Source organism: Vitis vinifera, chromosome 18, assembly GCF_030704535.1.
Source record: "Vitis vinifera cultivar Pinot Noir 40024 chromosome 18, ASM3070453v1".
Classification (NCBI taxonomy): domain Eukaryota; kingdom Viridiplantae; phylum Streptophyta; class Magnoliopsida; order Vitales; family Vitaceae; genus Vitis; species Vitis vinifera.
This window is the reverse complement of record NC_081822.1, coordinates 840411-867139: the sequence shown is the minus strand read 5'-3', so window position 1 is coordinate 867139 and position 26729 is coordinate 840411. Positions and strand designations below refer to the sequence as shown.

Here is a 26729-nt window from a genome sequence, read left to right as displayed (position 1 = left end):
TTTTTTGTATTTCTTAGTAAAAATTATATACATAGGTTGGCACACATAAATAAAAAAGTCAAAATGAATATTTCATTATTTTTTTCCTTCATTTCTATATTTGAATAGTTTAATTTTCACGATAATATGAATATTTTATATTAATTATAAGTGAGGCATACTCAAGTAATAGAGTATGTTAGTCTATCTTAACCACTTAAATGGCGGGTGAGGAGACTTGAACTCGAATCCATGAATATGCCACCGCGGAGAGGGGTCTTGTTCAAATAAGATAAAGTCAAATATTTTATTTTCTATTTTATTTTATTTTTTTATTTATGTTTTTTAGTTAACGTAAATGGAAATTACGTCTCCACTATCACTAAAAGCTAAAAACTTGGAATTTCTTTTATTTTCCAACAAGGAGAAGAGTTTCATGTACCAAGCGCCAACAAAATAAAATATATTGGGCCTGATATTGGGCCTTTACATCAACAAAAGTTGATCATATTATAAGACTTTCCACTCAGCCTACCTTTGGCTTTGGTGTCAACCTCTCCTACCCGTACGCCCATGTGGAGGAGTACGAGCTCCGATGCCGGCGCCAGTGCCGCCATGTTTTGGGCGATGCGGAGACCGATGATGGTGAGGCTGAGGTTGAGTCGTGGCGGCTTTAGCTTCTTTGCTATTTGGTTTTTCCTTGATTTCATTGATGCGTTTCAAGGTTTCTAATACCTCTTCCATGGATGGCCTATTTTTGGGATCAGATTCTAGGCATTTGAGTATAAGCTCGGCTACTTGGGTTGCTGCTTTTAATGGGTATTGGTCCCTTAGCCGTGGGTCCATGATTTTCTTTAGCTTTCTCTTGTTAGGGAGCAATGGCTTAGTCCATTCCACCAAATTCAGTTGCCCCGGTGGTCGGTTTATGTCAAGGGTCTGTTTGCCTGTCAGCATTTCCAATAGAACTACTCCAAAACCATATACGTCGCTTTTCACGTACAGATGACCTATCCAAACAAACAGTAATGTTAAACTATCACTTCCTAATAGGCCTTAACCTGATTATCCTATTTAAAATAAGATTTTAATACAATATTAAGCTAATAATTTGACTTAAAAACTTAAATTATTAGGTAACAACGTACGACAATGTAAGTGAGCTATTTCTAGGTTACAATTGTAATAATTTTAAGTTTTTCGAGTTTAATATAGTATGAAGGATATGATATTTACCTGTGGCAATATATTCTGGTGCTGCATAGCCATAGGTGCCAACAATTTGAGTTGTCACGTGTGAATCACCATCCGATGGGCCTAATTTTGCCAACCCAAAATCTGAAAGTTTGGCATTGTAATCCTATAAAAAAAATAATTAAAAAACCCCTTCAAATTTAGAAAAAAAATAATAATAGTAACGCACACAATGTATCACAATACTGAATAAATTGAATTATTTAATTACCCCATCCAACAAAATATTAGAGGACTTGAAGTCTCTGTAGATGACTGTCTTCTCAGAAGTGTGTAAAAAGGCTAGACCTCGAGCTGCTCCTATTGCTATTTTAAGGCGAATTTCCCATGTAAGTGACTCTGCTCCTCCAACTGCAATATCCGCATTACAACGCATTATCAATTGTTCCCATTAAAACAGTTGCCAAACACTTCCTATATTAATTGTTCCCATTCAGGAAAATAAAGGCTTCTTACGTTTGAAAAGATGATTCTCTAAACTTCCCTTGTGCATGTACTCATAAACAAGGAGGAATTGCTGATCCTCGCAACAGTAACCCAGAAGCTTCACAAGGTTGGGGTGAGTGAATTTTCCCAAGAATTTCACCTCAGACTGCACCCAAAAATTTGTATGATCAAATTCAATCCAAATGCCATGGGGAAGTAATTTTGATAAAAATGTTTTTAATTTACAGAGATTTCAATATAATGGCATTTTTATAAGAAATATTTCATTGGAAAATAAAATGACGTTGGAATATAAAATAAAAATAAAAATATTTTAAATATAGAATACAAGGATAAAAAAGTGATTAGTGTGAAAATTTTTAATTATTAGAAAGTGTTTATAATTTTATTAATATCTAACTTCAAAGGGTATTTTTAATTAAATTATTATTTTAAATGATGTTTTAAATTTTGTCTAACAATAGGTTATAAGTGCTTATGCGGGAAAGCGATTTTCCTGGAAAATAATTAAAATATTGGAATACAAGAGGAAACGTTCAAGACTTTCAGATCGAATTTATCTACAAAGCCAAGTCAAACTTGAAATCAAGGTGGAAAAAGTTTATTTGAATTATCTCTTCATCATTTCTCATTTGACCATGTGAACATAATTTTTAAAAAGTATATAGGGCTGTCACTCTGGTCTTTTAATCAATTCACCAAAAAAAATTAAGGATTTATGTCACATTTGAGAATAAGTTTTTTTTTTCTAAAAAAAAAAAAAACATAGGGGGAAAAAGTGTCTTTTGATGGATATATTTTATTGGAAAAATAATGAAAAATGTAAAATAAATTTGTAAAATCTAGATTTTATATATTTAATTCAAAATATTCAAATAATTAGGATTTTATGTACTCCATTCACTTTTAAAGTGTTTGAAATTTCAATTTTTTTTTTAATTTTAAAAATAGACACTAAAAACACACACCAAATATATGAATATATGTAGAGAAAATTTTTGTCGTAATTTATAATAATTTTTTTTTATTTTTATCTATGACTGGTTCAACTCACCTGCCATTCTTTGAGCCCTTGTTCGCTCTCTGGATTGGATTTCTTCACTGCAACTGGTATGCCGACGCTGACCTTGGTCGGGGCGTAAGTCTTTTCATCGACCCATCCCTTAAAAACCCTGCCAAAACCTCCTTCACCCAACATCGTGTGTGGTCTGAAGTTTCTGGTGGCGCTCTTCAGCTCTGCGAAAGTGAACATCTTCAAATTGGGCGTTATGATTGTCCCCGTTTCAGCTATCTCGGTTTTTTCGCCACCATTGGAGCTGCCATTTCCACTGCCACTACCGCTTCTTTCTTTGATCGATTTATCTTGTTTGATGTTATTCTTCGACAGCTCTGCTGATAAAAGTTATGTGTAAAAGTCATCATCAAAAGCTAAAAGACCCATAAAAGACGGTTTCTTCGATCAACCCATTTCAAAAATTGCAGTAAAAGGAAGGGAAAGTAAGATGAGGAATTAAGTCGACGTTTTTCAAATCAGAACAAAAACTTCTTCTTCTCCCACCTTGGTTTTCTCGGAAAATCCGCAGAAAATTGAAGGACCCAAGAAGAAGAAGGTTGAATTACCTGGACTGGGAGGTTTTCTGGACGCTGGGTTTACGTTCGCTTGAGCTCCACAGCAGTTACCCATATCGATGGGATGATGGTGGTGTCTCTCTTTTTTAGCTTCAGAGCTTTCTCTTTCTGAATTTTAGCTATTTAGAAGCAGATCGATGTGGAAATAGATTTTTTTTTCCCATTTAACAGATTCCCCGTAATACAGAGGGAGGATGAAGGAAAGAAACCAAGTGAGAGAGATGGAGATACAGAGGGTCAGAGTCAGTCTTGGGTCGTTCAGACTTTTTGTGGGCTGTACCTGTTCATAAGAGTCACAACTCACAAGCCCCTTTTTGTACGTTATTTTCTCAAAAATGTGAAATTGAAAAGAGAATTAAGGCGGAAAAAAGAAAAAAACATTAAAAGTCAATCCATGCTCATTTCCATGGAGAAATTCTGGGTTCTGCAGGGCCCATTTGCCTCTCGGTGTCCCCCTCTACACCATCCGTATTCGAGGGAGACGCACTCCACATTTTGTAGAGTTCCAGTGAATTCATTGTATCCGTACCGTGATAAAATTCTCCTTGTAGAGGGTTTTCCCCTAATGAAAAAGGGTGCAACCTTTCTTGCTGACTCGTATTGATCACACGTTACAATAACACTTGTACATGTGGGACCCCTCCCTCTAATGACACGACGCGTATTTCTATTTGGATCAGTTCCATCCGGATTTTTCTAAGAGGACACGTGGCGCGCTTCCCGACTCTCTCAAGAAGAAGTACACGACACTCGTAAACATCACATCCGGACGACCGATATATCCTATCCGGATATGTTTGTCCGAATCATTAACTAAAGCAAGCAAGTCTTACTACGTTATTCCGACAGCCTGCCACGGCCCTCGTTCCGCCACCTGCAGAGCGAGATGGCAGGAATGATGGCAAGTCACCTCATACGATCTCTGACAGTCGCGTCGCTTCCCACAATCTCTGACAGCCGCCCTAAAGGTGATGATGGCCCTGCCCCCACCTAGAAGCATCATGACGAGCTAAAAAGTCTTCCCACCATTAAAGAGGGAGACAAAGCTTCTGTCACTATATATATGAACCTTCAAGGAAGAAGGTAAGCTTGCTATACCTAGTAAAAAGTCAACTGCTTTATCTCTCTAACCATGGTTGACAAAACCATCGGAGGGTGTGTGCAGACACCCTGTCCGGACATCTTTTGCAGTGACGACTGAACCAGAACTCAATATTGGTTGAAAGTGTGCGTCCATTTAGCAACTACATGGATCACAGGGATGCGAGGCCTCAACACCCACTTTTGTTTTCAATTTTTAAAAAATTAAAATTAAAAATAATTATATTCTCTAAGATAATTATTTTACTCATATGAATTTAGTCCTTGAACTTTGAACGTGTTTGGTTTTTTAACCTTTTATTAAAAATATTTTGTATCATTTATTATAATTTTTTTATTAAATATAAAAAATTAGATATTTTAATTTTAAAAAAAATAAAAAAATTAATATATTAGATATTTCTTTATTTTTTTAATGCTAAATAAAAAGCACGTAAAGTCCCCAACTTAAGAAACAGCTTCCGATTCTAAATACCATGAAAGCTAATAATTCACCATCATCGCATCATGATTAACCAATCAAAACGCATCGGCGGCGTTTTCCACCGGGATCCAAGAGCATCATGACCAGAGGGTCCACCCACCATCAAATATATGCAGACTTTTAAACTTTTTAAAACTATATCTATCATATAAAGGAGCACTCTAGGAAAGGGGCAGGTCAGCGTGCATCATATGGAATCATGTTCCTAAACTCGATTGCTACATTTTAATTACTTATTTTTCATTTCTTTTGGAATTTTTTTTCCAATTTTGTATTTAAATTTAATTTGGGCCTTAACATGGATTGTATATATTATTATTACTATGTTTTTATTTATTTATTTGTAAACTGGATCAGTTGGTTTACAGTGAATCTATGGCTTGCATGTTGTACGTGTTAATTATTATTAGCACGCAAGCTTATTAGAATAGTTTATAACTTTATATAGATCCAGGTGAAGGTGAGCCAATAATCCGGGTAATTCGATTGATAATATATTTAAATGGGCCAGGCCACCAGGGTCCAATGATTGTGTGGGCTTGTCCAAACCAAGGGCTTCCTAAGTTGGAGTTGAATGGGCTTACAGTCAGTCCCACTTAGAGTGGGTGTTTGATAACACTATGTTGCTTGTTTTTTCTATGACCTTAAAATTAAGTAGTATTTCATAGTATTAAGTAATAGTTTATTTGTTTTTATAATATTTTAATTTTATTAAGCATTAATAAATAAATAGAATCAATATTTTATTTTTTTTATTTAGCAAAAAATTTACAATAAATTATGAAAAAACAGAAAAATAAACGACTAAAATCTAAAAGCAAATTACTTTAACAAAAAATTTTAAAAAACAAAGGCCCTTAACTTAGATATTAAATTATTTTATCAAATATATTTAATCTACTTAATATATTAAATTAAATTATTAAATTACTTTAAGCCGTTGAATTGATTTATCAGACTTTCAAAGAGTGAGACTTAGTTTTAGGCTATAAAATAATGTTTGAACTTTGAACCTATAACAATCTAAAGCCTTGTTTGGATGGGCTTCTAGCAACACAAAACTTTATTTTTAAGCTCAATAATTTTATGTTTGGTTCTCATAAGTTTAAGAGAAAAAAATTACAATTGAGTGATTGAGTGATATTAATTACAATTGCCAATTTTTAAAACAATATATGTATCTATGCCATTATGATGCTAGTAATTGAGTGAATGGGAAAACTACTAGTTATATAAAAAAATAAAAGTAAATTTTAAATTTTAAATTTATTTTTATCAAAATAGCTATATAACAATGACAATTTGATTAAAAGAACGGAAAGAAACAAAAGGAATGAGGTTTATCAACAAGACTTAAACATAAAAGCAAAATAACCTCAAGGCTTTCCTTTCTTTACAAAAAAAAAAAAGCAAATACCTATTTTTATATATATATATATATATATATATATATATATATATATATATATATATATATAAATAGGTAATGTCTGATCTTCCTTACCTTATCACTTTATATCATATTTATTTTTTTGGTAAAATTTATATATACAAGTTGACACATAAATAAAGAGTGAGAATGAGCATCTCATTTTTTTTCTCCATCATCTTCATGTTTGAATAACTTAATTATCATGAGATTAAGAATATCTTATATTAAGGCAAACTCAAGTAATACGGGTATGTTAGTCTATCTTAACCACTTGAATAGTGGGTGGGGAGACTTGAATTTGGATCCATGAATATGTCATTGCCCCTCAAGAGGTGCCTTGTCCCACTAAGATAAAACAAAATAGTTTATTTATCTATTTTACTTCTTTACGTTTTTTGGTCAACACAAATAGAAATTAAGTCTCCATTATCACTAAAAGTTAAAAACTTGGAATTTCTTTTCTTTTCCAACAAGGAGAGGAGTTTCATGCACCAAGCGCCAACAAAATAAAATAATTGGGCCTGATATTGGGCCTTTACATCAACAAAAGTTATCATATTACAAGACTTTCCACTCAACCTACCTTTGGTGTCAACTGTCGACCTCTCCTATCCATACGCCCATGTCGAGGAGTTCGAGCTCCGATGCCGGCGCCGGCCCCGCCATGTTTGGGGTGATACGGAGACCGATGATGGTGAAGCTGAGGTTGATTCGTGGCAACTTTAACTTCCTTGCTATTTGGTTTTTCCTTGATTTCATTGATGCGTTTCAAGGTTTCTAGCACCTCTTCCATGGATGGCCTATTTTTGGGATCAGATTCCAGGCATTTGAGTATAAGCTCGGCTGCTTGGGCTGCTGCTTTTAATGGGTATTGGTCCCTTAGTCGTGGGTCCATGATTTTCTTTAGCTTTCTCTTGTTGGTAAGCGATGGCTTAGCCCATTCCACCAAATTTTGTTGTCCCGGCGGCCGGTTCAAGTCAAGGGCTTGATTGCCTGTGAGCATTTCCAGTAGAACTACTCCAAAACCATATACATCGCTTTTCACGTACAGATGACCTGTCCAAATAAGCAGTAATGTTAAACTATCGCCTTCATCCAAAAGCTTAAACCTTTACTTCCTAACAGGCCTTAACCTAATTATCCTATTTAAAATAAGATTTTAATAAAATATTAAACCAATAATTTGACTTAAAAACTTAATTTATTAGGTAACAACGTATGACAACAATGTAAGTGAGCTATTTCTAGGTTACAATTGTAATAATTTGAAGTTTTTCGAGTTTAATATAGAATAAAAGATATGATATTTAGTTATTTACCTGTGGCTATATATTCTGGAGCTGCATAGCCATAGGTGCCAACAATTCGAGTTGTCACGTGCGAATCACCATTCGATGGGCCCAATTTTGCCAACCCGAAATCAGAAAGTTTGGCATTGTAATCCTATAAAAATAAAAATAAAAAAACCTTTCAAATTTAGAAATAATAATAATAACGCATCAAATGTATCACAATACTGAATAAATTGAATTATTTAATTACCCCATCCAACAAAACATTAGAGGACTTGAAGTCTCTGTAGATCACTGTCTTCTCAGAAGTGTGTAAAAAAGCTAGACCTCGAGCTGCTCCTATTGCTATTTTAAGGCGAATTTCCCATGTAAGTGGCTCCGCTCCAACTGCAATATCCACGTTACAACTCATTATCAAGATTTGTAAGTTATTCTTAACAATAGTGTTTGTTCGTTCCGCTTTAAAAAACATATTTTGGGTTGAAATATTTTTTTAAGAATTTATTGCAAAACAAGTGATTTTTAAAAATAAAATCAAAATGTTTTTAGTTATTTTTCATAGGGTATTTTGAGGAACAAATAAAAACATAGAGAATATTACAAAAGTTTATATATATATATATATATATTTGAGTCTGTTTGGTGTTGTTGTTCTAAACCAATAAATAAATAAATATTTGATAGTTAAATTTTTTTTTTTTTTTTTCAAGAAAAAAGTAATATATATTAAAAATATTATAGGTTTTCAAAAAGATTTTTGTTTTACTAGTGTTTTCGAAAATTGTCACAAACACTCTCCATATTTTTGTTGCTTTTCTTTAGAAAAAAAAGTTTTCTTACCTCGGAAAAGATGATTCTCCAAACTTCCCTTTTGCATGTATTCATAAACAAGGAGGAATTGCTTATCCTCCCAACAATAACCCAGGAGCTTCACAAGGTTGGGATGAGTGAATTTTCCCAAGAATTTCACCTCAGACTGCATCCAAAAATTTGTATAATCAAATAATAATTTCTCGATAATATTATTATAAGAAATATTTAACAGAAAATAAAATGAAATTTGAAATAAAATAAAAATATTTTAAATATAGAATACAAGGATAAAAAAAAGTGATTAGTGTGAAATTTTTTAATTATTACAAAGTATTTATAATTTTCTTAAAATCTAACTTCAAAGGGTATTTTTAATTAAATTATTATTTTAAATGATGTTTTAAATTTTGTCTAACACGACGTAAGCATCTTCTAAAGCACTTCTAGACTAAATAGGTTATAAGTGCGTTACAACTCATCGTTTATTTTAATATAATGGAAGTCACTCATAATACATTGACTATAAATTTTCCAATGGTTTAACTTGTTGACCGCAAAAAAATCATTACTTCGCGAAAAAACAAAAAAAAAAACATTAAGCACTTACGTGGGAAAGCGGTTTTCCTGAAAAGTAATTAAAATATCGGAATCCAACAGAAAATATTCAAGACTCTAAGATTGAATTTATCTACAAAGCCAAGTCAAAAGTTAAATCAAGTTTTTTTTTAGAATTATCCCTTCATCATTTATGATTTCTAATTAAGTGTATAATACAATTTTCAAATGTATGGCCCACACAAGTCATATCAAAGGAAGAATAATTCCATAGCAAATAAATTAATTTATAGGGTATGTGCTTTAAATTTTAATTTAAACGGCGTAACATTTGACATTTCAAAATAGTTTTTGACACGCAACAATTTCTTGTTCTATATCACAAATAATGATTGGAGATAACAAAAATGACAGTGAAGGGTTTTAAGGATTCAAAATTGATCCGTCAAGAAAAAGGTGAAAAAAAAAAGTGATATAAGATCAACAATATCATAAAAAGTGATACTACAACGAACATCTAACGTTTGAATTTTTGAATTTACATTTCACTTGAAATTTTAATTTTTTTCAAAAATATATTCTGAAAAAGTAAAAAACACACATTCCAAATATGTGTATATATATATATATATGTATATAGATAATTTTTGCTGTAATATGTAATAATTTTTTTTTCCATGACTTGTTCAACTAACCTGCCATTCCTTGAGGCCCTGTTCGCTCTCAGGATTGGATTTCTTCACTGCAACTGGTATGCCGACGCTGACCTTTGTCGGGGCGTAAGTCTTTTCATCGACCCATCCCTTAAAAACTCTGCCAAAACCTCCTTCACCCAACATTGTGTCTGGCCTGAAGTTTCTGGTGGCGCTCTTCAGCTCTGCGAAAGTGAACATCTTCAAATTGGGCGTTATGATTTTCCCCGTTTCAGCTGTCTCAGTTTTTTCGCCACCATTGGAGCTGCCATTTCCACTGCCACTGCCGCTTCTTTCTTTGATCGATTTATCTTGTTTGATGTTATTATTCGACAGCTCTGCTAATAAAGGTCATATGAAAAAGTCATGATCAAAAGCTAAAAGACCCATAAAAGATGGTTTCTTCGATCAACCCATTTCAAAATTTGCAGTAAAAAGAAGGGAAAGTAAGATCAGGAATTAAGCCGGCGTTTTTCAAATCAGAACAAAAACTTCCTCTTTTCCCACCTTGGTTTTCTCGGAAAATCCGCAGAAAATTGAAGGACCCAAGAAGAAGAAGGTTGAATTACCTGGACTGGGAGGTTTGCTGGACGCTGGGTTTACGTTCGCTTGAGCTCCGCAGCAGTTACCCATATCGATGGGATGATGATGATGATGATGATGATGATGATGATGGCGGTGTCTCTCTTTTTAGCTTCAGAGCCTTCTCTTTCTGGATTTTAGCTATTTAGAAGCAGATCCATGTGGAAATAGTTTTTTTTTTCTCCATTTGAAAGATTCTCGGAAATAGAGAAGAAGGATGACGGAAAGAAACCGAGTGAGAGAGACAGAGAGAAAGAGGGTGGGAGTCAGTCTCGGGTCGTTTGGACTTTTTGTGGGCTGTACCTGTTCATAGTAATGAGTCACAACTCACAACTAACAAGTTACAGCCCCCTTTTTATACATTATTTTCTCAAAAATGTGAAATTGAAAAGAGAATTAAGGGGACAAAAAAAAAAAAAAAAAAAACCATTAAAAGTCAACCCATGCTCATTTCCATGGGGAAATTCTGGGTTCGGGGGCCCAATTGCCTTTTGGACCTTTGGTGTCCCCCTCTACACCATCCGTATTCGAGGCATATTCATTGCATCCGTACCATGACAAAATACTCGTGTAGAGGGCTTTCCACTGGTAAAAAAGCGTGCAGCCTTTCTTATTGACTCGTATTGATAATATATTACAATAACACATGTATGAGTAAATCCCCACTTCTGTTTTCACTTTTTAAAACATTAAAATTAAAAATATTTATATTTTCTGAGATAATTATTTTACCCCTTTGAATTTAATCCTTAAACTTGGAGCAAGCTTTTTGGTGTTTTAACCTTTTACTAAAAATAATTTACTTTTAAATTTTAAGTTATTTGTTTTTTTATTTTTTTCATAATTTATTATAAATATTTGACTAAATAGAAAAAATTATATATTTTAATATTTTATATAACATAATAATAATAATATGTTACTTTTTTATTTTTTAATGTTTAATAAAAATTAAATATTAGAAAAATAATAACTTAATACTTAATTTTAACTTTAAGTTTTATTTAAAATTCAGTAAAAAATACGAAAACAAACCCCACCTCCTTTTAAAGCAATGTCACCTACAATAATTAATATCAAATCAATTCTTTTGTTAAGTCTTTTCACAACCGAATGGATGAAAAGGTTCATACGACAAACACAACCAAATATATGAGATAAAAGCTTATGCTTGCATATGGGATTGTGGAGTGTATAGTTTTTTTAAAAAAAAAGATTAATATAAGGGTATATTTGATATATTTGGGCATCATTTAAGGGCAAATTACTTCACAAAGAAAAAGTGTAGCAACTAAACTAATAGATAAATACAAATACAAATATATATATCATATATTTTATTTTTATAAATATTAAATATATTTGATAGTTCCCATTATAAAATAAACAAACAAAAACAAAAAGTTTTTGAAACCAAAACCAAAACCCCAAAAAAAAATAATAATAAAAAAAAAGAAAAAAAAAGAAGGAGAATTGCAAACTTAGGGGTTGTTCTTTGGTACCTACTCTTTATTTCGGATACCTACCCACATATGACCTTAATAATAAAATGATAGGTGTAAATTGAATGTCATTAAAAAATTTACAAAAACTTATTAAACCGGTAAAGATGACCTATTAGTGAGAAATAATCACATGCATTTCATACTTATATAAATATTACAACTTTTTTTATAATTTATTATTAAATATCAAATATAATTTGTTATTTAATGAACTACCGAACTCTATCTAAAAAAAGAAAATCTTATCAACTATCCTTATACTCTCATTATTCATATATACAAAAAGGGATACTAAAAATTAAATAGTTTCAACTACCATGTTATAAAATATGTGGGATGTGTTTTGATAAATCAAATTTGAAATTTTTTAAGGGATAAATTTTAAAATTTGTATTCTATGAAGAAGATGAAGGATTTCAAGTGATTACAAGTGTCAAAAGTTATTTGATATATTTTTATTTAAATATAAATTTTGTTGGTAGAAATTTTATGTTAAATAATGAATATATAATGATTTATAAAAATTAAATTTTAGAAAATATTATGAATTTATTATTAATCAAATTAAGATAATTTAATCTTTTTATTAATATTTTTATATCATTTTTTTTTCATAGATTAAATTTTAAGATGAAGTTTTAAATGTTTTGAGGAAGACATTATATGAAAGACATTAAGTGATTACAAGTGTTTTTATTTAAATATAAATATTGTAGGTAGAAATGTCGTGTTAAATGACATTTAAATATGTAATGATTTATAACATTTCGATTTTTATTTTATTTTATTTTATGAGTTATTATTAATCAAATTGAGACCATTTCGTCATTTGTTATGAAATCGTCATCAATATTTTTTATATTATTATTTTGTGTATTTGTAGATTAAATTTGAAGATGAAGTTTTATATATCTTGAATAAGGAAAACAAGAATTTTTGTATCTTGTGAAGATATTATATGAAGGATTTCAATTGATTACAAGTGTTAAAAGTAAAATTTGATTATTATTTTTTAAATATAAATTTTGTAGGTGGAAATGTCATGTTAAATGGGGTATAAACAATGTGAGAAGAGTGACAAACAATGTGAAAATATAGTACAAATAATGTAAAAAATGGTACAAACATTATGAGAGAGAGTACGAACATTATGAGAAATTGTATGAACAATGTGAGATGGAGTACAAACATTGTGAGAGGAAGTACGGACATTGTGGGAAGTGGTACGAACATTGTGAGATGTAGTATGAACTTTATGAGATCGAGTACGAACTTTGTGATATGGGGTATGAGCTTTATGAGATGTGGTACAAACTCTGTGAGAAAATGTACGAACATTGTGAAGATGAAGTTTTATATATCTTGAAGAAGGAAAACAATAATTTTTGTCTCTTAGGAGGATATTACATGAAGGACTCCAATTGATTATAAGTGTTAAAGGTAAAATTTGATTGTTTTTTTAAATATAAATTTTGTAAGTGGAAATGTCATGTTAAAGAGGGTATAAACAATGTGAGAAGAGTGACAAACATAGTGTGAGAGAGAGTACGAACAATGTGAGATGAAGTACAAACATTGTGAGATGGGGTACGAACATTGTGAGAAGTGATACGAATATTGTGAAAGGTGGTATAAACTTTGTGAAATTGAGTACGAACTTTGTGAGAGATGGTACAAAACATTGTGAGATATGGTATGAACATTGTGAGAGGTTGTACTAACATTGTGAGATATGGTATGAACATTGTGAGATGTAGTATGAACATTGTGAGATGAGGTGCAAACTTTGTGAGGGATGGTGCGAACATTGTGAGAGATTGTACAAACTTTGTAAGATGGGGTACAAATTTTGTGAAATATGGTACAAACTTTGTGAGAGGGAGTACGAACTTTGTGAGAGGGAGTACGAACTTTGTGAGAGGGAGTACGAACTTTGTGAGAGAGGATACGAACTTTGTGAAATTGAAAAAAAAAATCTTAAAATAAAAAATTTGAGAATTTTGGAGAGTACCAGAATGTGGAAATGATACAAAAATGTGAGGAAAATTTTATGTGTTTTTAATTTTTTGTGTCTAATTCCCATCATTTATAAGGATGATTAGTATGCCTAAGCAATATTGATGCTATAAGGATGATTAGTATGTCTAATTCCCAAAAAAAATTAAAAAATTAAAAAAATTAGAAGGTAGGAAAAATGTGAGTGTAATTAGTCTTTTTAAAGAATATCATACCTATTTGGAGTTTGAAATTTTTTTAAATAAATTAAAATAAATTTTAAAATAAGTATCAATTGTTAATTAGTATTTGAAAATTGTATTATTAATTTTTATTGTAAATTTCATTATTTTTGTTGGGACAAAAGTGGATGAAATATCGAACGTAGGAAAACTAATACAATGGCTAATTGAAGTTGAAAAAGAAATTGCATGATTTCAATTAATTTTAAGCATAATTTGAGCCATCTCCAATTTTTTAGTGTTTTCTTTTTTTAAGTTTTTGGAGGATATTTTTCATCATTTGCGTAACTACTGTAGATAACCAATATTATTACATTTTCAAGAAAAAAACAATTCTTAAAATTGGAAAAAGATTTTTTAATGTTTTTAATTTTTTTGTGGGTAATTTTCATCATTTTTAAGCTTAGAAATAATTCTTCTTATGAAGAATGTGAAAAACTGTAAGCTTAATTAATATAAAAAAATTATAAAATTTCAAAGGTACGAAAAATACGAGGATTTCTCACATTCTTTGTACCATTCCTCACATTTTTTTGTTCTATTTCTAATTTTTTAGTATTTGAATTTTTTAATTTTTTCAAGGATAATTATTTCTAAGCTTAATTAGAATCATTAAACAATATTATTATATTTCCAAGTGGAAAAAAAATTCAAAAAAATATGAAAAATTATCAAATTTCCAAGGTACGAAGAATGTGAGGAAAAGTATGAAGAATGTGAATATTTGTCATATTCATCGTACCCTTTTCCACATTCTTCATACCCTTCATCACATTCTTTGTACCTTTACTCACATTTTTCATACCCTTTACAATTACATAATGTTTTAAAATTTTAATTTTTTTGAGGATAATTTTCATCATTTATGAGCTTAATTAATATCAATAAACAATATTATTGTATTTTCAAGTGAAACAAAAATGTTGAAAAATGGTAAAATTTCAAGGGTACGAAAAATGTAAAAAATGGAAGAGTGTGAGAATTGTACCATTCCTCTTATTTTTTGTACTCTCTCCAATTTTTAATTTTTTTGAGGATAATTTCTATCATTTTTAAGATTAATTAATATTAATAAACAATATTATTACATTTTCCAATTAAAATAAAATTTCAAAAAATATGAAAAATTGTCAAATTTTCACGGTATGAAGAATGTGAGGATTTCTCATACCTTTCGTACCATTATTCACATTTTTTGTACCTTTACTCACATTCTTCGCACCCTTTACAATTACTTAGTGTTTTAAAATTTTAAATTTTTTTAGGATAGTTTCCATCATTTCTCAGCTTACTTAATATCAATAAAAAATATTATTATATTTTCAAGTGGAAAAAAAAATGAAAAATTGTAAAATTTTAAGGGGAAGAAAAATGTAAGGAAGTGTATGAAGAATATGAGGATTTATCACATTCTTCGTACCCTTCCTCACATTCTTCGTACCCTTCCTCACATTCTTTGTACTCTCCCAATTTTTAGTGTTTTAATTTTAATTTTTTATTTTTAGGATAATTTCCATCATTTATAAGCTTAATTAGTATCGATAGACAATATTATTGTATTTTTAAGTGGAAAAAAAATCGAAAAATTTTAAAATTTTGAGGGTACAAAGAATATGAGAAAGGGTACGAAGAATGTAAGAATTCTTTATAGTCTTCGTACATTTCCTCACATTATTTGTACCATCTCCAATTTTTTAATGTTTTAATTTCTTTTAAGGGTAATTTCCATAATTTCTAAGCTTAATTAGTATCAATAAATAAAATTATCGTATTTCCATATGGAAAAAATTTTGAAAAGTTTGAAAATTTGTAAAAAAATTCAGGGTAAAGAAAATGTGACAAAAGGGTACCGTTCCTCACATTATTCGTAACTTCTACAATTACTTAGTGTTTTAATTTTTAAATTTTTTTAAAAATAATTTCCATAATTTCTAAGCTTGATTAGTATCAATAACACAATGTTATTTGTATTTTTAAGTGAAAAAAAATTCAAAAAATTGTTAAATTTTAGGGTACGAAGAATGTGAGGATTGCTCACATTCTTTGTACCCTCTATGATTACTTAGTGTTTTTAATTTTAATTTTTTTGAAAATAATTTTTCATCATTTTTAAGCTTAATTAGTATCAATAAATAATATTATTATAAGAAAGGGCATAGAGAATCTAAGGATTTCTCATAATCTTTATATTTTTTCTCACAATTTTTGTATCCTCTATAATTTTTTTAGTGTTTTAATTCTCTATTTTTTTTAGGATAATTTACATCATTTCCAATTTTCAAAATTTTTAATCCTTATTTTTATTTTTGAACAATTCTATCAATAATATTATTAAACCATGTTATTGTCATTTCAAGTTAAAAAGTAAATATGAAATTTTAAAAATATAAATAATTTAGGGTATCAAAAATATGAGAACGGATGTGATAAATACATGTTTGGTACTTTCATCACATTTTTTATATTGATTTTTAGTTTTAAAATTTTTGAAATTACATATTTATTTTCAAAAATACTATCATTAGTAATTCAGAAGAGTATTGGTAATTTATTTTATTGTAGTTTAAATTTAAAAACCTTAATTCAAAAAATGTAAAATTTAGAAAGTACGGAAAAAATTAGAACGATCTAATTATCTAAACTTTATATATGATTATCAAAATATTGAATTTGAATGAAAATACTCATTTCATATTAAAATATTACTATATTTATTTTTATGTTGAATTTAAATGTTTAATAATTTGCTAAAAATAAAATAATGTAATTATAATAAATGCTGATTTTTTGTTGCTGTTAATAAATATGTTTTCAATTTTTATTTTTATTTTTTTCCAATTTTATATTTATTTTAATATTTATCTCATATTTATTTTATTTAAACCCAAAATGATTGAGAATGAAAGAAGAAATTAAAGGAGAGGGTGGAAAGCCACGCTCGATTCTTTCCTTAATCGGTTAAGTGAAATTTTTATTTTAAATTTAAAATGGACGGTCAAGATGTAATCTTGTACATCCAATGGCTTAAAAACTTTTCGGTACCCTAGAATTTTCCCAAACTTAGATATGATAGCAGCATATTTCCATTCAATATTTTGTCTTCACATGAGCTTGAAAAGTCCGCCAAAACAAGCTACACGTGATATCATTCTTCTTTTCTTCCAAGTTTTAACCTTTTCAAAAGCATTATCATGCATGGAGGAAAGAGCCCGCAAGACTGCCGCAATTCTAAAAGCTCGGTTTCCCATTTAAACAAGCCTTGTTTCCTATATGAAAGGGAGGACGGTGGAAGCAAAAAGTCAGGGACACCCCAAAAAAACCAATGGCTAAGGGCGGGACCACAGATTAGTGATGTTTTACTCGGTTTCCATGACTCAGTCTTATGGGGCAAATGTTTGAGTTGTTCCAACGGGGTCCTACATGCATGTGAAGTGGACGACTCTCTACGTTATGTGGAATCTCGTGAGATTCTCCGTTTCATTTATTCCTGAGGAGACATATTTTTTTATATCAATTAAAAATGCAATGACTTAAAAAAATGTTTTTTATGCATAGTTAATCAATTTTTGTGAAGACATTTTTAGCTTATAACGGTTTTAGATGTATATTATTTTGGATTAATTCCACTTAATTCTCTTAAAATAACTATTAAATATATTTAATCCAAACTTTCAAAAGATAATGAAATTTAGAGTCCTTTTGATATTGAACAAATAGTCCATTTATTGATGGGAGAACGATATGATTGACCCGTGTGTGATGAATTCACAATCCTTTACCTTGATTCACTTGGTCACATCGGTCCCTATCTTGTATAAGTTTTAGTCTCTATTTATAATCATATTCTTCTTGACCCCCTGATGACCGTTATCAAATAAAAGTTTTTTCTTGAACTATAATTACAAGTCTATTATTGTGTTTCGGAATCAGGGGAAGCAAACTTTAACAAATAGAAACCTTCGGGCAAAACTTCAAACAAAGAGGTTGGGTTGTTCACTTTATTGATTTGATTTCACTTTACCTAAGATTAAATATAGGGGTTGCATGGTTAGTGGCTGGGGAGCGTTTCTAACATTTTTAACATTTGAAAATTTTTATCATTTAAATGTTAGAAAAACTATAATCGTTTTCTAAAATTAGTCTCAAACCTACTTTTCTTCATATGGTATTTTGAAATATTTTTTACAATAATTACTCCAAATTACTTTGAATGTTACTAGATCATTAAAAGAATTTGTAGAAGTGTTGAAAAAATGTGTATTGATTTATGTTTTAATGTATTTAATCATCATTTCCTATGTAAGTGATAAAAATTATAAATAATAAACAATATTATGATTTTAATAATTAAAAGATCTTAAATTCATAGTCTTTTTTTTTATTAAAATACAATACTTAGTTGTATTTAATAATCAAAAAGTGTTAAATACAAATTTTATCATCTTATTTGATAGGACTACAACTTAAGTGAGCTAATAAGGATGATAGCTAATAAAAAACTGAGTTGTATTAAAATTTTGAACTCAATTTAACCTTTAACTCGTTATATTCAATTCAAACTTAAAATTAACCTTATTTCTTTAAACTTAAGTTGAGGTCAGATTTTTCAAGTTGATCCGTGTTAAATAATATAAAAACACACACGCATATATATATATATATATATATATATATATATATAATATTATTATATGGAATAATATATATTATTTAATATTATAAACATATTAAATTAAGTTTGAGTTTTGCTTAGAATGTTTCAACCCTAGTACGTGTACGATTGCACTCCTATTATTTGGTGATAAATGTTTGATTAAATAAAAGAATGTTTAATACATTAATAACGTCATCCTCTTCTTCTATTTTTTATTCAATCGGTTTTATCACGTGAATCATGAAGAAAAAAATTATTTGTTTATGCATTTTAATTTTTTTAAAGAAAGGAGAGTAACCAAATACTAATAAATCTCTTTTCAAATTTAATTTTCTCGTGTTGAAATGACCCCAGATCATTTGACGCGACCATTGAAGATATCAAAATATTAAAAAATCTAAGTAATAGAAAATGAAATAGTTACCATATCACAAAATCTAACTAATTGAAAATGAAATGATTTAGCTTTTGAGTCTCCGTCACAGCTGCCCAAGATTTTCTTGATCTTTAGAAGTAAAGGCCACGGCAACAAAAGCCTTATTCTGTGGATTACCCATACAAATTTAAAATATTAAAATAATAATAATTTTCTGTCTCCACTTAAAATAGGAAAATAGGTAATGGGCCCCTTACGGAGACAAAACTCCAGGGGACGTCATGAAAAAGTGGCCCAATGATTGGGACCCTTCGACCCATTTATTTTTTTGGGCCCGAAGTTCTGCTTCCTGAACGAGTCAGGGCCCAAAAAAAAAAAACCCCAAGTAAACGTGGAATATTTGGCACAAATTAATTCCCACTAAAAAGACCAATATTATAATGAAAGCCCTGAACGAAGAAATTTGGGTCAATATTTGGTATTGAATAGTGGTTTCCGATGTCATACTCACTGACGTCATCAATCACCTTTGAATTAGGTGTAAAAACAATCCGGCGAAGATACAAAATTTGAATAATTCATCATTTCTGTTATCCAATACCTAACATTAGACCTTTCGACAAGGTGCTTTTTCGATACCCTAATATTAAATTAAATCACAATTGTTTGATAAAATCATATATTATATTAAATTTAATATTAAATATAGATGTAACGCTTAGTAAGATATGATTACGCCGGCCACAGTAACATAAATAAAGATTATGGTTGCCTCCTTCATGCCTTGCCTTTGGACTTTGACAATGTATTGTTCGATGAATTTGACAAAAAATACACACAGGTAAAGAATCCTATGAAAATGTTAACATAGAAAAATTAAGGTAGCTAAGGGTTGGGTTGCTTTTTGTATTGAATAATGGGAACGTGGGATGTTTCTAAGGGGGAAGGTGCATATAAAGTCTCTTCTTGATAAATGAGCTGGTCTTTGTTGGCCGGTGAGTTAGGCTTGACCTTTTACTTCACAATTAATAAGTTTTTGGAGCATCATGGTGGTAACTGACTTTTTCTTTTGGACTTTCTTTGTGTCGAAGATATATATTTTTTTCCTTAGTGAATAAGTTGTCTAACATGGAATATATAGTTTGTTTATTAGACAAATTTTAAATTCAAAACAAATTTGAAAATATAATTTTTATTAAATCACTATAAAGTTTTAGAATAAATTTCAACCTTATGTTTAGTTCACAAAAAATATGTTTAGTTGTTGGAGGGAAAAATACAATTCAAATAAAATAAGAAGGAAAAGTAATATAATAATATTTTTTATTATTAATTTTTATATATCATTTTAAAATATAGGATCTTATACCCTTACACCCTATCAATTGAACTCATTTCTTAACTTTATAATACATTCATCCAAGCACCCATGACATTTGAACACAACAAAAGTTGATGAACACAATTAACCCTCCAATATGTTAATATATATTTATTTTATCTACTTAATGTTTTGATATAAAATTAAATAATTTTATTACTAATTTTAATTATAGTTCACTTTTTCATATTTTTTTATGATGTAACCAAATAAAAAAATGTATTTTTTAATATTTTTTTCTTAATATTTTCCTAATAAAAATATCATAGAGAAAAAATATGAAGAAAGAAAAAAATAAAGAAGGGAAAATTTATTATTATTATTATTATTATTATATTATTTTATTTTATTTTATTTTCCATGTGTTACTCTTTTTTTACTCAGCCTATTAACCAACCCAAGGGAAGTGTTTTAAGATGTTTTGTTTGGGACGGAAAAAGTAGTTTTGAGTTAGAAAAGTTATATACTTGTATCCTCACCAACACTCCAAAGAGAGAAGAGCCTTGGAGTCTACCATTAATACAGTAGTTGTTGAGATAGTGGGTGTACAAAATGTTTGTGTAAATTTCAACTGTCAAGTGGGGATTCGACCGCCCCTCCACGCCTATGAAAAATGTCTTTAGAATAACAAACATTCAACAACGGGAAACACCAATACACTCTTAGAGTCTTATCTACATTCATTATTCAACAACAAAAAAAATAAAAGAACCTGTCAATATAAAAGAGTTATTATATTTTATGCACAATTTATTATTATTTTTTGTTTTAAAAAATAAATCTAAATTAATACTAAATATTACAAACTATTCATAAATAAATAATTTTTAAAAATTTATTTCTATTTTCACCGGAAAACCATGCCCTAAAAAACCTGAGAAATATCTTCTAAAGAAAATTCTCATAAGTCAATTCAACTCGGATCCTGTGGATCCACTTTTTCCCTACTTGGAAATAAGTCTTTTGTTTTTTGTACATGGAGACTGCGTTGTTGATGAAGAAATGCTGAATGAGAAAAGCTCATACATCGTCACTTTCAGCTCTCTCCTTATTTATTTATTGCGACCTTTCTTAGCGGGGAAGGATGATGATGTAAAAATGATTTGTCACCTCTCAACCTAAAGACCTTTTTAATCATCAATCTGACATTTGTCATGCACAGTACCTAAGAAAATCCCAAAGATTTAAATATAATTTAAATTATTATAAATTAAACTATTTTTAGTACATAGGGGTAAAATTTAATGATTATTACTTAATAATTTAAATTAATTTTAAATTAAATTATACTTCAATTATGAACTAAATACTTATTGCTTAATTTTTATTTTAAATATTAAGTTGATTTAATAAAATTAATTTATAACTTATTTTAAATCATTAAATTGATATATTTATCTTCATAAATTATAATTAGAATAAAGAAGATTGAATAACAATAGGTATTGTGAAGTAGTAAAAAATATTATAAAGGTGATCAAGACAAGTAGAGATAAAAAGATAAAATGAAAATATTGACTTAAAAATAAATAAATTATTTTAATTTATTATAAGTAATATTGTTATTATTTTATCAAATACATTAAATTTACTTAATGTTTTAAATTAAGTTATTAAATAATTTTATTTAATTTATTTAATAAAAATATTATCTTAAATTAAGTTATTAAGTTATTTTAATTTAGTTTACCAAACACCCACTTAGATTTTTGTTGGGTGACTTAATTATTTGTCAAATTTGAGGTGTGGTGCACTCAAGTTGTAACGTAAATTATTATAACATTTGATTATTTATTTTGAAAAAGTAAAAAAAAAAGAAAGAATTAAATACAACTTTTACCAATATTTAAACAGAACTCCAAAGTGATATATAAAACTTTAAAATTCAACTACATTAATAATTGTTTTTATTTCTACTTCTACTATTAAAGACAAAATTAAAAGTCGGTGTCCATTTAGGGGCTTTAGCATCTTTTCATTTACTGCATTACCCGTAAATCGGCCCTTTTCTACTTCAAGCTTTTTGGGCTTAGTCCCTAAATTGCATAATGGGCTTCTAACGATGTTGGGCCTTGGACCCAATCGGCGGTGGTTACGTAACGAAGTCAACTAGTATTTTTATAATAATATCTAAAGATTTGATTTGTAAAAGTGATTTGGAGAGTAGATTTACATCCAATCTAGAGAGTCAAAGACAGATTTCTTAAAAGTACGATTCTCAAGATCCCATTTGATCTTTGGCCTTATTTAAGTAATGCATCTACCCCATATTTTTAACTATGGAAATTAAAAGATTAGAGGTGTCATTTGGCCTGCAACTTGAACAGCCCATAAAGTGAACCCGGGTCAAACCAATCCGATGTTGAGTTGGGAATTCTCAACCAATCTGTATTAAACAAAAAGACCTAAATGAAAGTCTGTTAATAAATAAAACCATAGATCATGTTATTGAATAAAATACCAAATTCATATATATAAATAATAAATTAATAATAACGTGCAGATTCAAGTTTCAATGATTTCCCTAAGGGCCTAAACCTTCAACTTATATAAATATTAATGTTTCCAGGTTAATATTTTTCTAATTCAAGCATGATTTTCTTCAGCGAGTTGGGAAATGGGTGACCCGCCCGATCCGACCATATGAAAAATCTCATCCCGTGATGGGCTGCTCTGCCCGACCCGACCCAATTCAGGAACCTTCTTCTGCGTTACAACACAGACTGAGTACTTTCCTCGAACACCGAGGAAGGTGATTCCAGAAGGCTTAACACCTTGAAATGCCTGTTGTATTAGTCAAAATCAGTGGCTTACAACTATGTTGAATAGGTTTTATTTTTTTAATTTTGGAAAAAAGCGAGTCAATTGTTAGGTTCTCGATATTCGAAAGAAAGAAAAAGGGAAAAAGAGAAAAAGGGAAAAAAATCCGAAAAGCAAAATTTGCTGCTGATTTGCTGAGATCATCCGTTATGTCATTCAAAATTATACCCTAATCCAATTATCATTATTCTAAATCAACAAATTTTAAATAATTTCTAAATTAATCATAACTATCCGACATCGTAATTAACTTTAAAATACTCTTTAAATTAATCATAATTAATTTAAAATGTATGATTTTAACAACGGATTTAAAGTATTTTTCCTCCTTTTTTTTTTCAAAATATTCTTAGAAATAATTAAAAATATGTAGAATAATAAGTCAAAAAACTTTTTTTTTATATTGCCATTACTATTATCATTATGAACAGAAGGCTCAACAACAAAACCATTAACAAATTACCTGGAAAAAGTTAAATAGAACCCACACACTAAATCCTAGCATTTGAATGGTGATATGATGGAGGCTTATAGAAGAAAGAGTTCAGCTCCTTTCTGGTCTGCGCCGTCTGTTCAACTTTCTCGGTAACCAATCACACGGGCCAGATCATGGTATTGCTTCAAAGTTCAAATTCTGCCAACAACAAACAAGCGAATCACTCAGATTACCTCTTGCTTTTTGATAAATTGAAAGAAAACCTTTTTTCTCATGACATGGCATGCTGTGACTGGCCCCAAATGAAACCGACGGAGCAGGCAAACCCTCGTGCAAAGAATAGAATATTCAACACAAGCCCCAAAAAGAAAATTAAGAAAAGGCTTTGATTTTCTTTTCAGAAAAGAGAAAATCGTTTGCCCCTTTTGTCTTCACTATCACTAAAAAGGATATGAAATGTAGTAATCAACATTGGTAATCATAAATCATAAATAATAGGTGCCTCTTATGACATGTTGAGGTGGCATGGATATCAACAGCACCTTTTCTCAGCGTTTCCGCGATGCCGAGGCAGTCGAACCAAATCTAGATGCTGCAGGGCTCGCTTACCATCGCTTTCCCAAGTGTCAATATCTGAATTCTTCATCTTATTTGCGTGGCAAGTGTTTTGGAACCGTTCTCTTCTCATCAATGGTGAACTTCAAAGTTTTTCAGCATCTTGTGTCCACCAACCTCTAAAAAATATTTCTAGAATATGGTTCTTGTAAAAAACTGTTACTGTTCCTGCTCCCTTGTGAAGGTGATGATGATGGGAGTCTGACCTGATTCCTATGGGGTTCGGAGCTGTGGCTTTCGGAGGCTAAGTACTCGAGGGCGACAACAATATCGCCAATAAGGGGCCGGAAGTTTGGTTGCTCCTGAAGACACATTGCAGTGATGGCAATAGCATGGTGCAAAGCTCGGACCGGGAAGTTCCCTTGCAGCTGGGGATCCACCAGTTGTATAAACTTTTTCCGGTCTTTTAGAAAAGGACGAGACTGCAATGGAGAATGAAAAAAAGAGATCATATTCAAATCTATGAGGGGATCAGGCTTTATTTTTATTTTAAATTAAGATTCCAGACATCAACCAAGACACACAGAAAAAAATAAATAAATGCAGGAATAAATGGAATGACAACTCACCCAAGCAACTAGGTTCTGCTCTCCCTGCCTCTTAGAGGTGTCGATTGCTTTCCGGCCCGTAATCAGCTCCAAGAGAACCACACCAAAGCTATAGATATCAGATTTAAGAGTCAGTTTGCCACTCATGGCATACTCAGGGGCACAGTATCCATATGTGCCCATCACTCTTGTTGAGACATGAGTATTGTCACCCACAGGTCCCAGTTTAGCAAGCCCAAAATCTGAGAGCTTAGGATTGAATTCATTGTCCAACAATATATTTGCAGATTTCAAATCCCGGTAAATCACCGGTGGATTTGCTTTGCAATGGAGATACTCCAGGCCTCGAGCGGCACCAACAGCAATCTGTATCCTTGTGTTCCATCCTAATGGTTCTTGGTCAGGGCCCAGATCTGAAAACACCAACTACTTTATTTGCCCAGTGACCAATTATCCCATTTAAAAGGTATGTTCCAGTAAAATATTCTCAATCAATGCATTTGAGAATTATAGCAAAAGGCAGCAATTTTAGTGAAATTAAAGGAAATTGATCAAATTAGGAAAACCCTAATATGAAAACAAATAGATAAGCCCATTCAAAGATCAGGAAATATACCAAAAAGATGATGCTCCAAGCTACCCATTGCCATGTACTCGTAAACCAATAGTCTTTGATCTCCATCCGTGCAGTAACCGATCAAGGTGACGAGATTAGAATGGTGTAAGAGGCTTAACATGAGCACCTCCACAATGAATTCTTGAAACCCCTGAAGTCCATCATGGTTGAGTTGTTTGATGGCAACAATCTGCTCAGAAAATCAAATGTTAAGCCACATACATTCGATCAGTTCTTGTTTATCTGCCATCCAAAGGAATGAATAAACAAAAATAGATCCCTCAAGAACTACAAATCACATTGTGTTCCTCACTAATTGAAAAATTGGAAGGGCCTGAGAACTTGCCTCGCCGGTATCTAAGCGGCCCTTGTAAACTTTTCCAAATCCTCCTTCTCCGATCAAATTTGTCGCCTTAAAGTTTCTTGTGGCTGTGGCGAGCTGCCGGAATGTGAAGCTCCGGGCCGCATTGCTTTTGGGGTGTGCTTTACCGTTCAGAGACCCTTTTCCCTTTCCATTGTCTGCACATACACAATAATTCAAACATCCAAACACTTACTATCAAAATTACACAGTGCCGGTATCTACATTTATGCATTCTCACCACTAGAATCAAAAGAACCCTTTCCCCTTGTAGTCCCTGCAAATCCAAGCATCTAGAGTCAAAATACAGGGAAATGACAACCAAATTGCAACAAAATATCCAAAATATTTCATTTCAGGAAACCAACAAAGAAACAGACCCAAAGAATCATCAATAGAATGGCAAGAACTTGATGGACCAGTTGTGCCATTGTCGTCCTCTATTCTGCTCACGTCCCTCTTCCTAGGACTCATACAAGGAAGGCAACTCATCTGTGAAATTGCTTCACCAAACAACGCACAATACACAGAGAAACAAAAACCCGGATTTTCTTTTCTTTTCTTTTCTTTTTAAATAAAATTCCAAGTTTATAACAATGCCAAATCTTATACAACAGTCCAAACCAGAAAATAAAATACAAAAACAATATTTAAAAAAAAAAAATCAAAACCCTAACCCTAAGAAAATAAAGACTTCATCCTTCCCTCTCCCAAACCGGGAGAGATCAGGAACCGAAAGTCTAGAAAATCACAGCACGCCCACCACCACCGTCATCAATCCTAACCAACAACAATAAATAAATAAATCCAAAACCTAAAAATAATATCTGAAATTTCCATAACCATATAAAAAAAGTGGATCCGAGGGCAAAACGGAGAAAAGGGAGCTAAATTTAGAGGCCGTGTGTGGATGTGGAATGAAG

At 30.7% G+C, this 26729-nt stretch overlaps 3 protein-coding genes across 6 annotated transcripts; all 3 read right to left on the bottom strand.

Annotated features, from left to right (window-relative positions):
- Positions 1 to 362: 362 nt before the first annotated feature.
- On the bottom strand, positions 363 to 3785 carry LOC132252518 (probable serine/threonine-protein kinase PIX13). 2 transcript variants are annotated; one of them, XM_019226725.2, is made up of 6 exons: positions 3298 to 3785; positions 2732 to 3069; positions 1687 to 1822; positions 1442 to 1581; positions 1213 to 1336; positions 363 to 986 (listed from the first exon to the last, which is right to left on the bottom strand). In XM_019226725.2, exons 1-6 carry the CDS (start codon positions 3359 to 3361, stop codon positions 529 to 531), a joined length of 1260 nt encoding a protein of 419 aa, XP_019082270.1. In that variant the 5' UTR covers positions 3362 to 3785; the 3' UTR covers positions 363 to 528. The 2 variants fall into 2 exon arrangements, with proteins under 2 accessions (XP_019082270.1, XP_019082272.1); XM_019226727.2 differs by having other exon boundaries at positions 2732 to 3066; positions 3298 to 3784.
- Positions 3786 to 6749: 2964 nt separating this feature from the next.
- Positions 6750 to 10586, bottom strand: LOC100259897 (probable serine/threonine-protein kinase PIX13). 2 transcript variants are annotated; one of them, XM_010665673.3, is made up of 6 exons: positions 10245 to 10586; positions 9679 to 10016; positions 8456 to 8591; positions 7866 to 8002; positions 7643 to 7766; positions 6750 to 7379 (listed from the first exon to the last, which is right to left on the bottom strand). In XM_010665673.3, the coding sequence occupies exons 1-6, from the start codon at positions 10306 to 10308 to the stop codon at positions 6898 to 6900; spliced, it is 1281 nt and encodes a 426-aa protein (XP_010663975.1). In that variant the 5' UTR covers positions 10309 to 10586; the 3' UTR covers positions 6750 to 6897. The 2 variants fall into 2 exon arrangements, with proteins under 2 accessions (XP_010663975.1, XP_010663976.1); XM_010665674.3 differs by having other exon boundaries at positions 9679 to 10013.
- Positions 10587 to 23598: 13012 nt separating this feature from the next.
- On the bottom strand, positions 23599 to 26729 carry LOC100266837 (probable serine/threonine-protein kinase PBL21). Of its 2 annotated transcripts, XR_788139.3 has the most exons (7): positions 26187 to 26729; positions 26048 to 26083; positions 25792 to 25964; positions 25446 to 25635; positions 24851 to 25242; positions 24209 to 24703; positions 23599 to 23864 (listed from the first exon to the last, which is right to left on the bottom strand). XR_788139.3 is itself a non-coding variant. In XM_010665676.3 (6 exons), exons 1-6 carry the CDS (start codon positions 26296 to 26298, stop codon positions 24401 to 24403), a joined length of 1206 nt encoding a protein of 401 aa, XP_010663978.1. In that variant the 5' UTR covers positions 26299 to 26729; the 3' UTR covers positions 24039 to 24400. The 2 variants fall into 2 exon arrangements, 1 of the variants encoding a protein (XP_010663978.1); XM_010665676.3 differs by lacking the exon at positions 23599 to 23864 and having other exon boundaries at positions 24039 to 24703.

Bases quoted from the DNA above. Each gene is read 5' to 3' on its own strand.
- LOC132252518 (XM_019226725.2), bottom strand. From the start codon at position 3,361: ATGGGTAACTGCTGTGGAGCTCAAGCGAACGTAAACCCAGCGTCCAGA. The intron at 1,823-2,731 runs GTGAGTTGAACC...TTTTGGGTGCAG, and splicing joins AAGGGCTCAAAGAATGGCAG to TCTGAGGTGAAATTCTTGGG. The intron at 987-1,212 runs GTAAATATCATA...TTGTTTGGATAG, and splicing joins ACCAGAATATATTGCCACAG to GTCATCTGTACGTGAAAAGC.
- LOC100259897 (XM_010665673.3), bottom strand. From the start codon at position 10,308: ATGGGTAACTGCTGCGGAGCTCAAGCGAACGTAAACCCAGCGTCCAGC. The intron at 8,592-9,678 runs GTTAGTTGAACA...TTTTGGATGCAG, and splicing joins AGGGCCTCAAGGAATGGCAG to TCTGAGGTGAAATTCTTGGG. The intron at 7,767-7,865 runs GTAATTAAATAA...TTATTTTTATAG, and splicing joins CTAATGTTTTGTTGGATGGG to GATTACAATGCCAAACTTTC.
- LOC100266837 (XM_010665676.3), bottom strand. From the start codon at position 26,298: ATGAGTTGCCTTCCTTGTATGAGTCCTAGGAAGAGGGACGTGAGCAGA. The intron at 25,636-25,791 runs GCAAGTTCTCAG...TTTTCTGAGCAG, and splicing joins GCCGCTTAGATACCGGCGAG to ATTGTTGCCATCAAACAACT. The intron at 25,243-25,445 runs GTATATTTCCTG...TGGTGTTTTCAG, and splicing joins CTTGGAGCATCATCTTTTTG to ATCTGGGCCCTGACCAAGAA.